This window comes from Gobio gobio, assembly GCF_949357685.1.
Source record: "Gobio gobio genome assembly, chromosome: 17".
In the NCBI taxonomy this organism is placed as follows: Eukaryota; Metazoa; Chordata; class Actinopteri; order Cypriniformes; family Gobionidae; genus Gobio; species Gobio gobio.
In genome coordinates, this window is record NC_137110.1 from 39,017,648 (window position 1) to 39,028,498 (window position 10,851).

The 10,851-nt window shown below is 42.1% G+C and overlaps 1 protein-coding gene across 2 annotated transcripts; it reads left to right on the top strand.

Annotated features, from left to right (window-relative positions):
- The first annotated feature begins 2,327 nt into the window (after positions 1-2,327).
- On the top strand, positions 2,328-9,505 carry sp3b (Sp3b transcription factor). Of its 2 annotated transcripts, none has more exons than XM_079841354.1 (6): positions 2,328-2,926; positions 3,194-3,291; positions 5,541-6,714; positions 6,814-6,994; positions 7,910-8,106; positions 8,312-9,505. In XM_079841354.1, the coding sequence occupies exons 2-6, from the start codon at positions 3,223-3,225 to the stop codon at positions 8,587-8,589; spliced, it is 1,899 nt and encodes a 632-aa protein (XP_079697480.1). In that variant the 5' UTR covers positions 2,328-2,926; positions 3,194-3,222; the 3' UTR covers positions 8,590-9,505. The 2 variants fall into 2 exon arrangements, with proteins under 2 accessions (XP_079697480.1, XP_079697479.1); XM_079841353.1 differs by having other exon boundaries at positions 2,328-2,887.
- The last annotated feature ends 1,346 nt before the right edge of the window (positions 9,506-10,851 follow it).

Consider the following 10,851-nt stretch of genomic DNA (forward strand, 5'->3'; position numbering starts at 1 on the left):
GTCTTCATTGGCTGCCCATGAACGACGTCTCATTTGACTCGCCCTCAAACACTGTGTATCGCAACTGTTCAGGTCCGATTTGTGTGTCCCATGCCGCTCTTTCGTTTTCCGGAATATCTGCGTTGGTTTCTATGTCAATGACATTGCATTGGTAGGCAAAAACAACAACATCCGCAACATTGTGGGGTTTGCAATACAGATCTTGTTATTCACAACTTAACAATGTATAGCCGCCGCTCTGGACTACTGCGTGTTCTGAGGCAGTGGCAGAAACGTAGGTATGCGTGGCTTTATTCCGTGCTGTCATCTCCGCCAGTCACAAAACATACGTCTCTGTTATACTGTCATTTTCTGTATGTTCGGATGAGAGTCCCATAAACCATGTGAAATCCGATCAGGGCAGTCAGACTGAAACAGATTTGAATAGGATTTCAAACCACATATGAATGTAACTCGAAACGGATTTGTAAAAATCACATTTCATGTTTTTTTTTGGCGGTTCACACTTGATAAATCTGATATGCACAAAAATAAAATTTGGACTGAAAGTCTTAATGTAGCCTTAGAGAGAGTGAATCTTCGGACGAATCTGAGCCTTTGAAAAATGAGGTGATGTGCAATGAATGTATATTATGAGAATATGCTTTGATGCTTGTAAACCTGTTGTTGGACAATTCTAAAAAAAATTAGGAGCCTTTAAAATATCATAATTGGGGAACTTTGAAGGGCAAAGTGTGCCTTAGTGGCCAGGCACTCTATATACAGTCAAACCAAAATTTATTCAGACACCTTCGACATTTTCTCACATTATCACAGTTTATTCGCTATAGTTTGGAAAATGGTAATACAATATGACAAACTCAGAGTTAAACTGTCAGAACAAATTATTCTATTTTATGTCAGATAACATCTTTAGAAAGGTTTTCAATCAATCAACCAATCAGCTGTTAAATTTAAGTACACAATTAGATAATAACAATTACCAAGCAATACTTAATTTTGTTCTGTCTGTGGTGTAAAGGGTTGCATTAGCAAATAAAGAAAAAAATGCTAAAGCAAAACTTGGTCAGGTCAAAGTGTCTGAATAATTTTGGTCCTAAATTTGTATACATTTTACTGGTAGTCCACTGTATGAAGAATTTTTGAGTATAAAATGTCAGTTTACTTTATTTTGCTATCCTCACTTACAAAAATTAACTAAAGTGTCCTGCGCCCACTAGTATAAAATTATATCTGGTGTCTGAATCATTTTTGTTCAAGTTAATTTTTTTTGTCTTATGCTTTGGATACTATGCATGTTGAAATTATTCTATCTCTATACTGGCAGCCCAAGACATGTCGTGAAATGGGATGCCAGACGGAGGAGCCCAGCACCAAAGATGGTCAATGCCAAACCATCCATGACTTGAAGCAGCGCAACTGGAAACTTGAACTAAAGAGTGAACGTGTGTTTTACTGTTTTCTACATCTATTTTTTAATGGCCTTTAGTTGCAACTGGAATACAGAGATACAATACATGGCAATCAGTTTTAACATTAATGCCTCAAACAAGTAGCTATTTTAAAGGGGCTAGTTTTTTTAATCTTCTATATATTCTTGTTATTGATAACAATAATTGTTACTTCATGCAATTCTTTGTGGATATCTATGGATTTGTGATGTATCTATTAATTAGTATATATTAATTAATAAACATTTTAATTCTTACTAATATTTTTTTTAACCTTTTTATTTTAAAATTGGCATTTGAGCTCTTATCTGTAACATTTATCTCTATATTCTGATAGTTAATATAATAAATATTTGCTTCTTACTTGTTACTATGAACCACATAGCTCCATAAAATTAATCTAATAAAAAACTGTTACCGGTAACACAAGAATATATTGAAGTCGTTATTAAAACATTTAGCATCTTAAATAATAGATGGTAGTAAAAGAGGTTTTACAAATGTGTGTCAATTTTTCAAACTATCTATTACAGCAATAAATGTGTGCTCTTTATATTGGGTTTTAAAGTTTTGTTTTTTTTATTGGATGGGAACTCAAATGTAGAAACTTTATGTATGTTATTCTTGCTGGACGGGACATTCAATGAACAACAGTTTTGCGAAAGAAATCTCACAAACTGTATTCTCAGATTGTAAAAAAAAAAAACATTAATATCAGAATTACATTTTATACGTGCACGACAAGTGAGAGATAAGCAGAGTGATACAGTTGGGCCCCCGAGGACATCCGGAGTCGCAGCTGTTTCCTCAAACCACTGTTTACCCAGGTGGGTAAACTGACACGTAAACTCGGGCACGCTATATCCAAAGGGCTGTACTGTGGGAGAAAACGAAACCAGTTAATTTGACATATATAGCAAAATATCAAAGTCTTTGACCATGTGTGGAATATAAAAGATATTTGGTAAAAAAGTTTGAATGTGACATTGTGCAAACTGTACTGAATGTTTCATAATACGTCTACTGTAGCGCTTTCAGTGTAATGGCCACCAGAGTTGCAACTAACTTCCTGCCATACGTGAACAATTCCAGCTATATTTCCAAAGACTCTCCGCATCTGCGAAGCGCACAACAAACAGGAAACGCTCGTGCCGTGAAAATGACAGACGTAAAGCTTTGACCATTCGGTGTCCAGGGGGTCGAATCACGCAGCCAATCACGTTGTAGAAGAAAGGCGGGTCTTCCGTTTACGTGACGCAAATTTCACTGGTAATCTCCGAAGCCCCACCTTTTGTGTTTCCCGCACCGTCAATCAAAAATAAGAAAAAAATCGACCCGAATCTCCGATCACAGCCCGCCTTTGATTAAAACAATCATGTTGGGAGTTTAAATGAACAGATAAACCTCCGATTTTTTACCTTTTCACGCTATGACTGGTACGTAACACTTAGCCCGATCGAAGCACAGCACCGCCGGTGAGTTTGGAGAGCCATTAGCCAAGCGAGCTAGCTCAGTGTTTAATCTTTCTCAGCAGCGACGCTAACTGTTAGCCAGCTAGCCTCACTTTAACAAAGTAAACATTTGACAAGACTGTTGCTCAGGCAACGGAAAGCAGAAAGAACCGCCTGATTCGTTTAAATTCCAGGCGGTTTGGCGGCTAATCTCCGCCTTTTCGAGGTGGGAGTTCGTTGAGCATGAATTTGTTTTGAGTTTTTTTTCTCTCTCTCGCTGTGTCTCCGTAGCCCCAGAACAGCCAGCGAAACAGCAGGAAATGGCTGCCTTGGACGTGGACAGCAGTCAGAGCGACTTTCTGCAGCCGGCCAGCGGCGCCCAGGACCAGGTATGAAATTCCCCTGTTGATTTCTCGCTTCCCCGGCGCTGTCTTGCGGGGTGTTGTGATGTTTTGGTGAAGTTCACACGTTTTAAATATAGGGGAAAAGTCGAACACTTCCTGTGAGCCTTCGCTTTGTACGGCCACCCACTTTCTTACCCATTTAAACCCGCCCATTGTGGGTCGGACAGACTCGCCACCGTCGCCTTGCCCGCTTTACCTGCGGTGATCCCGGGTCACCCCCACGATAGGGGAGGACCCCTCCACCGGGAAAAGCCTCCACCCCTACCCAGGCTGTCACATATCTTCCACAGCTCCACCATTCCCCCTGGAGCGGCTGCGTGCTCAGACCTGGCAAACAGAAGCTCTTTGTCACCTTTTGTCATGTGCATATGGCTTTTGAAATATAATTGATTTGCCTTTTATGACTAATGCACGGCCGTTGAAAGACATTATTGTTTGTTATTAAACAGACAACTGAACCAAAGCCTTGAATGACACCCTTAGACATTTATTAGCAGCATGAAATGAAATCCAAGATTTTAGCATGTTATAGATCTTACTACGAACATTTCCTCTGTGGATGTTTTTGTTTGTATTGATTTCATGGTTTCATTTCATAATGTTTAATTGAAGTGTCATAATTAGAGCTTGCAGGGAAAACGTAAGACTTCTCCCTAGTGACTTATGCAGGACTTCTCTAATCATTTATTCTGCTTAAACCCCACCCCTACAAGCCGTTGTTCATCTGCTTCCATTTTTGAGTTCAACGCCCACATCTCAGGCCCTGTTTTTATTGTAAATAAGATGTTTTGGTCGATCGGATCGCAAGTAGATGGAGACACATTCCTGTTTACACCTGGTGTTTTAATCAATGTCTTTTGTCCACTTTCGATCACTTCTGTCCTGACTTCTTCAAGGGGTGGGTAAATGTATGGGTTTTTTTCAGATCTTTTGATCTAATGGAAAAAATAAGCTCTCGCAATTTACATATGAATGCGATTGGAGACAACGGAAAAACACACAGAACAGCAGGCTTCGTTTCTGCTCTGATAGCCGCAAGACCATGTGTTAGAAATCAGGAATGGTGAGAGAACATTGTGTTTGGTACGTTTTCCGTCTTCAAATCAGACTTAGGTCTTCAGCCGACAAAGTTAAAATCCCATCTGGCTAACACGCTTTCCATAATGTTTACTCAGTAAGTCATTAGGCGGCCTTTTGTGGCTGTTAGACCACGAGCATCTACACCACGAAAGCAATCGAATGCATTTGACTACCTCTGGAGTCTCAATGTTTTAGACCCGGTTTACGCCTGTATTTAGTGTTGTCCACTTGTGATCCAATCGACCAAAATCCAATCAACTGATAGATAGAATCAAGTTCCTGCCCTATGCCCCAAATTCCTAGCCTGACAAGCCAGACCCACATCAAGATGTTGGGTCTGGAAACTCACCATTGACAGGGCTCAATCCGAGGGGCGGGATAAACGGTTGTCTTTCAAATTCCCTCTGCACGCAATTGGATAGCGTCATGAGCACCACAACCAACCAGAGCAAAGAAGAAGGTGAAGCCGAGCTAACTTTAGTTGATAGACTTTCACCGGATCCAGTAGGCAAAACTTTGAACAAATCATCTTTTCTTAAGAATGACTTCAGTGCCGTTCTTTTCTCAAAGAAAAGCTTAACTCCAAGTCTTCCAGAGTCGCGGCCGAAGCCAATTCAAAAGACTGCTGTTCTTCAGCTTCTTCGTTTACAAGTAGCATGTAGAACCTCTGCAACTCTGCCGTGACGTGCCGTCATTATGTTAAGCCCGCCCACCGACTCTACACACGCTGTGATTGGCCTGACCAGAGTTTGGTTTTTCCAGCTCTCAGGTCTACCGAGAGTTGCTGGACTACACTCGCTACAAAATAAATTTTCTGCCGCTAGGGTGCGTCTAGATTTCTAGGCTTCCAAAATCCGTTACATTTGGATGTATGTCATAATACGGAAAAAAAGATCTGTCACCAACTTGCATTTCATTGCAAGTACTATGTTTAATGTCAAAAGTTCCTTTTCATACAAAATGTATTATTTGAAAACTAATGAGAGTAAGTATTCAAAGCGTCAGGCAAGTGTGGCACACATTAATTATAAACAGAACGTTGTTGTCCAGTAGTGTGAACGAACCATTAGACTAAATGTAAAATATTTGTGTATATGGTCAAATTCGTCATGAAGTATTCATACTAATACAATAGTATTATCTCTACTCCACAGCAGACCACAGACCTCACAGCCATCCAGTTAACGGGCTCCTCTGATCGCTGGGAGGTTCTAACGCCTGTGAGCTCAGTGAAAGACGAGCCAGCAGTAGTGCAGGTTCCCAGCGGAGGACTTCTGGGCAGCAATGGGCAATATGTGGTGCCACTACAGACTATGGCAGGGCAGACTCAGCCTGTTTTTGTGACGGCTGGGGTAGATGGCACCAATGCTAACGGGGTGCAGTACCAGGTCATCCCTCAGCTGCAGGGGACGGATGGGGCGTCACTAAGCTATGCAGCAACCACTGCAGACGGAAGCACGCTTGGCACTGACATTGCTATCCTTCCGGATGGAACCAATGCTAATGACCTCCAGGGCCTACTGAGTCAAAGTGGGCATGTGCAGCAGATATCCACCGTCTCACTGGCCGGCTCAGGGTTTGGCACGCAGGGTCAGGTTGTCGCTAATGTGCCGATGGGGCTGCCAGGCAACATCACATTAGTGCCGATAAATAGCTTGAGTAACATGGATCTCGAGTCTCTGGGATTGGCTGGTGCTCAGACCATAGCGACAAGCGTTACTGCAGATGGCCAGCTCATCATGACTGGTACCACCACCTCAACAAACGATAACCAGGGTGAAAGCGGCAAATGCACAGAGCCACTTAACGCCAATGACGCTAACGCTAATGCCTTCGTGCCAACCACCACCTCTTCCACAACAACATCACTTCCTGAGACGATAGACGGGACTGGAGTTCTCACCCAAGCCACTGCGGTATCAGCCGGGCAGCATGATCCGTCTTACATCCAGCACAACCATACGTCTGGCGGCGAATCGGTGGTGCAGCTCTTATCAGCGCAGACGGCGGATGGAGCGGCGCAGACACTACAAAGCGTGCAGCTGTTGAATGCTGGTACGTTTCTCATCCAAGCTCAAACCGTCTCACCCACCGGCCAGATCCAGTGGCAGACCTTCCAGGTTCAAGGAGTTCAGAACCTGCAGAATCTGCAGTTGCCGTCTGGTGGTGGGGTCTCGTCCCCCCAAATAACCCTTGCACCAGTGCAGACCCTCTCTCTCGGGCAAACTGGCACCACAGGCTCAGTGGGGCAGATCCCGAACCTTCAGACAGTCACGGTCAACTCTATTGGTCAGTACCATCACGACGAGAACACAGAGAGCCTCTCAGGTATGCAGGAATACAGACTTCATTAGGATTTTATTTTTTTTTTGTTATTTATTTTATTTATCTCTAAAAATCTCATCTTCACTGAAATATTTTTTGCAGATATTCAAATTAAAGAGGAGCCAGAGTCAGATGATTGGCCAAATTCCACTCTGAACACCAGTGATTTGTCGCATCTCCGTGTACGGTTGGTTGAGGAGGATATGGAGGGGACAGGCCAAGAGGGGAAAAGACTACGCAGAGTAGCCTGCACTTGTCCCAACTGTAAAGAGGCTGGAGGAAGGTACATGTCAACACAGAAGCACAAGTTCTGTTTTAACAGCCAAATTCACTGGTTTAGGCTTGCTACGATAGTCGGTGTTACCGGTGTCCAGACTCAACACCGGTTACATCACTTGCCCACCGTGGCACCGCCCACCGTCTTTTTGATTTTTTTATAGTAATAAAATAATTTAGTTCAGTTAGAGAACAGACAATACAAATAAAAACTGAACGTATCTGCTTAATAAAGCAGGATCCGACCGTGAGTCTTGGCAGCGGCAGGAGTCATTCATCAGATTTAAGAGTGAGGAGCTGACTGAGATGATCGCGGAAGATTTGGTTTCAAAGCGAAACGTAAAAGCGCCTATTTAAGAGAGTTTGTCATTTGACCCGCAGCCGAATTGGCGCTAATTCAAAACTGAAAGTAAAATGTGCACTGCCGCACAGAGCGCGCATTGTTTACTTTCGCCTGGCTCCGCAGTGCGAGTCTCCGCGCTACGCTGACTGCGCGCATTTATTTTTGCCGCGCGCACCCTCGCGCTCGTGCGGGTGCGTCGAGTATAAACAAGGCTTTACGGACGAACTGTTATTCATTCATGGCGTGCATCTCAATCATAGACTGATCAATGCTTGATCAGTGCCCTGACTACTGAACTAGGGAACTGATTGAGACGCACCCATGGCCTCACAGAGCGCGCATTTACAGACGAGCTGTCATTCACGGTGTGTGCGCACTGGCGCGTTTTCAGTTCAGAGCGGTCATGTGCATGTTACTTTCGGTTAGATAGAATTAGTGATTTAAAAGCCTCCGCCGGTGATACCGGTATTACCGGTGTTGTCACACATCAATTAACCGGTGGGAAAATTTCCTCACCGTCACATCCCTACACTGGTTGTGTACATTTTTTACAACACTTTTTTTTTTGTGTCATTTCAGAGGTTCAAGTATGGGAAAGAAGAAACAACACATTTGTCATATCCCTGGGTGTGGTAAGGTGTATGGTAAGACGTCTCACCTTCGAGCTCACTTACGCTGGCACTCAGGAGAGAGACCCTTCATTTGCTCATGGAGTTACTGTGGCAAGAGATTCACCCGCAGCGACGAACTCCAGCGTCACCGCAGAACACACACAGGTATGGGCACACTGGAAGAGTTCAGGGACTGTAGGATCTGGAATTTCATCATATATTTTATGTTTTTCTTTGGACCCATTAAATTGATCCAACACTTGCTGTAGATTTAGTTTGCTTTTCCAGGTTAATAGACGTAGGAGTAGTAATTGTAAAGGTTCCTTGTTGATATCAGACATGGCTTTACCTTTGTATTTTTGTTTTTCAGGAGAAAAAAAGTTTGTGTGTCCAGAGTGCTCAAAACGTTTCATGCGCAGCGACCATTTGGCCAAACACATTAAAACTCACCAGAACAAAAAAGGGCTAAACTCCAACACTGGGGCAGGTCAGACAGAAGCTGCCGCCCCCTCGGACACCATCATCACCGGGGGTGGAGCCACTCTCATCCTCACCAATTTGCAGCAGGCTGGCGCCCAGGACCTCCTTTCAAACTCCGACCTCCCACTCCAGTTGGTCACTGTGTCTGCCAGTGAGGTCATGGAGTGACCAAAATCATGCCTACTTTCACAGCTCGTCTGCTTTTCACTATCAATTTTTATATATATATGATAAAAAATATATATATATATTATAAATATATATATTTTAAAAATGACTTATCCATTTATGTTCAATAGCAGTCTTTTGTACAAACAAGGCAAAAAATGACATTAAATGTGGTTCCAGTTTCCACTGACACACACATGCTCATATTATGAACTCATGCTCATACACAAATACATACACAGAAATGCCTTATTTTGTATCATAATCTGTAGTAAAAAATGCTGGAGTTGCATGTGTTTTTACTTTTGCTCATGTATATGTTCAGGGGACGATCATTTGAGAGTGTGATTGTGTAATGGACGTTATGGTACACGGAAAGCCTGGATGTGTGTGGTTACTGTGAGAATGACAGCAGGAGAAGGACACAGTCTGCTGTGAGGGAGACTTACTCATGATCTGTCCATTTTTATCCTCCTCCCTCTCGGTTGGCCTTCGTCCAAATGTGTCTTCACTCTTTGCTTTTATTTTTATTTGATGTCATGTTAGTGGTCTTTGCGCTCTCTGTCACGTGTCCTCTGGATCTGGTTCGAGGATCTTCTGATTTCATTGTTCTGCTGCCCACATGCAACTCGAACAAGACATCAGGTGGCAGAGTCAAACAATCGTGTAATAAACTTTCTTTTTCTTGTATCGTTGTTCTTATTGCTCTCCAGATTATTCCTGTAACATTCATAATGTATCTTCAATTTCTTTCTTTTTTTGTTTTCTTCAGCCCCAAGCTGTTTATAGCCACAATTTATGTAGTCTAATTACTGATTCTGTTGTATCAAAGACTCCTCGTTTTGATTACTTTTTAAACGTGTAAAATTTGATGTTACTTTTGTACAACTTTTTTTTTTTTTCAAATGGAAAACAATTAAAGTCAGAAACCTTCCTATGACTTCATAACTACAAGTTTGTATATGCTTCAAATTTTTGGTGTATGTATTGAATGAGAGAATTAACAGTATGCCAATGTACCTCCTAATACTGCCTGTTTAAAATAGCATACTGCTTATACAATATAATGTAATGTATGCAGTACACTGTGTGGATTACAGAGAAACCAAAATATTCCGCATTACAACAGAGAACACTGCTGGGCATACTGTATCCCACAATGCAATGTTTTCAACTTGGTCTTACGTTTCCAGTCTGAATCAGCTGTCATATTTTTGGTACACTTTTACATGATGGGATTTATTTGATTAAATTATAATTTAATGCAAATAATTATTTTTTATTTCTGACATACCTTAAATTGTTTACTATACTGAACGCAACTATATACTATACTGTAGCATACAGCTGTTTAAAGTGTTTACAAAGTAGGCCGTATACAGTCTATGTAGTAGGCTATTCCGCAAGACGTATGCTAATATTTTTCACTGGACACTGCAGTTTCAGTAAACAATTTAATTTTATAGAAGGATGTTTCAATGGAACACTGCCAAGTTAGTTTCTATACTGAAGACTGCACGGTATAGCCTACTAATGTGCTTACTATTTTTAGGCCACATACACACTGAAGTTTCAGGAGTGACAACTTAGTCTTAACCACGTACACACTGCAGCTGAATTCGGTTGTCAGTTCAACTTTTAGTGCTTAATCCTGTTCTGTACTAGCCTTGTTGCCTACACAGAGCGGTAGTGACAACCGCATTTACAAAACTATGCAGTGTGTACGGAACCGAACTGAACAACTAGTTGTTAATGTCGACGTACGACGAGAGATAGGCCTAAATGAGAGATACATCTCTGATGCACATTCAAAATATGTATTTCTCGTCTTTGGGAAAGCGGTATGAGCCCTTTTTTTTACAGCTAGTGTTGCCAGGTCGTGCATGCAAATCCGCGAACAAGAACAATAAGGCAATAAGAAACGAAATCAGTCGAAATGCTTTATGCTGAAAATAAGACCGAAATATCGCGACCGGCACACTTTAACTCCATAAACTTGATCATTTGCTAAGCTTAAAGGTCCCATGGCATGACATTTTTTTAATGAGGTATTTCAACATTAATATGAGTTCCCCTAGCCTGAATATTGTCCCCAAGTGGATAGAAATGTTGATCGGTGTAAACCCGAGTTCTGGCTGTCTTTCTCTGCCTTTGAGAAAATGACAGGCCAGACTAGCCAATCCTGAAGTCTCCTGGTTTGACGTCCAAGCAGGAACGGTTACCTCCCTTTCCTCCGCCCAGATCTGGCACGCCCATGCAAAC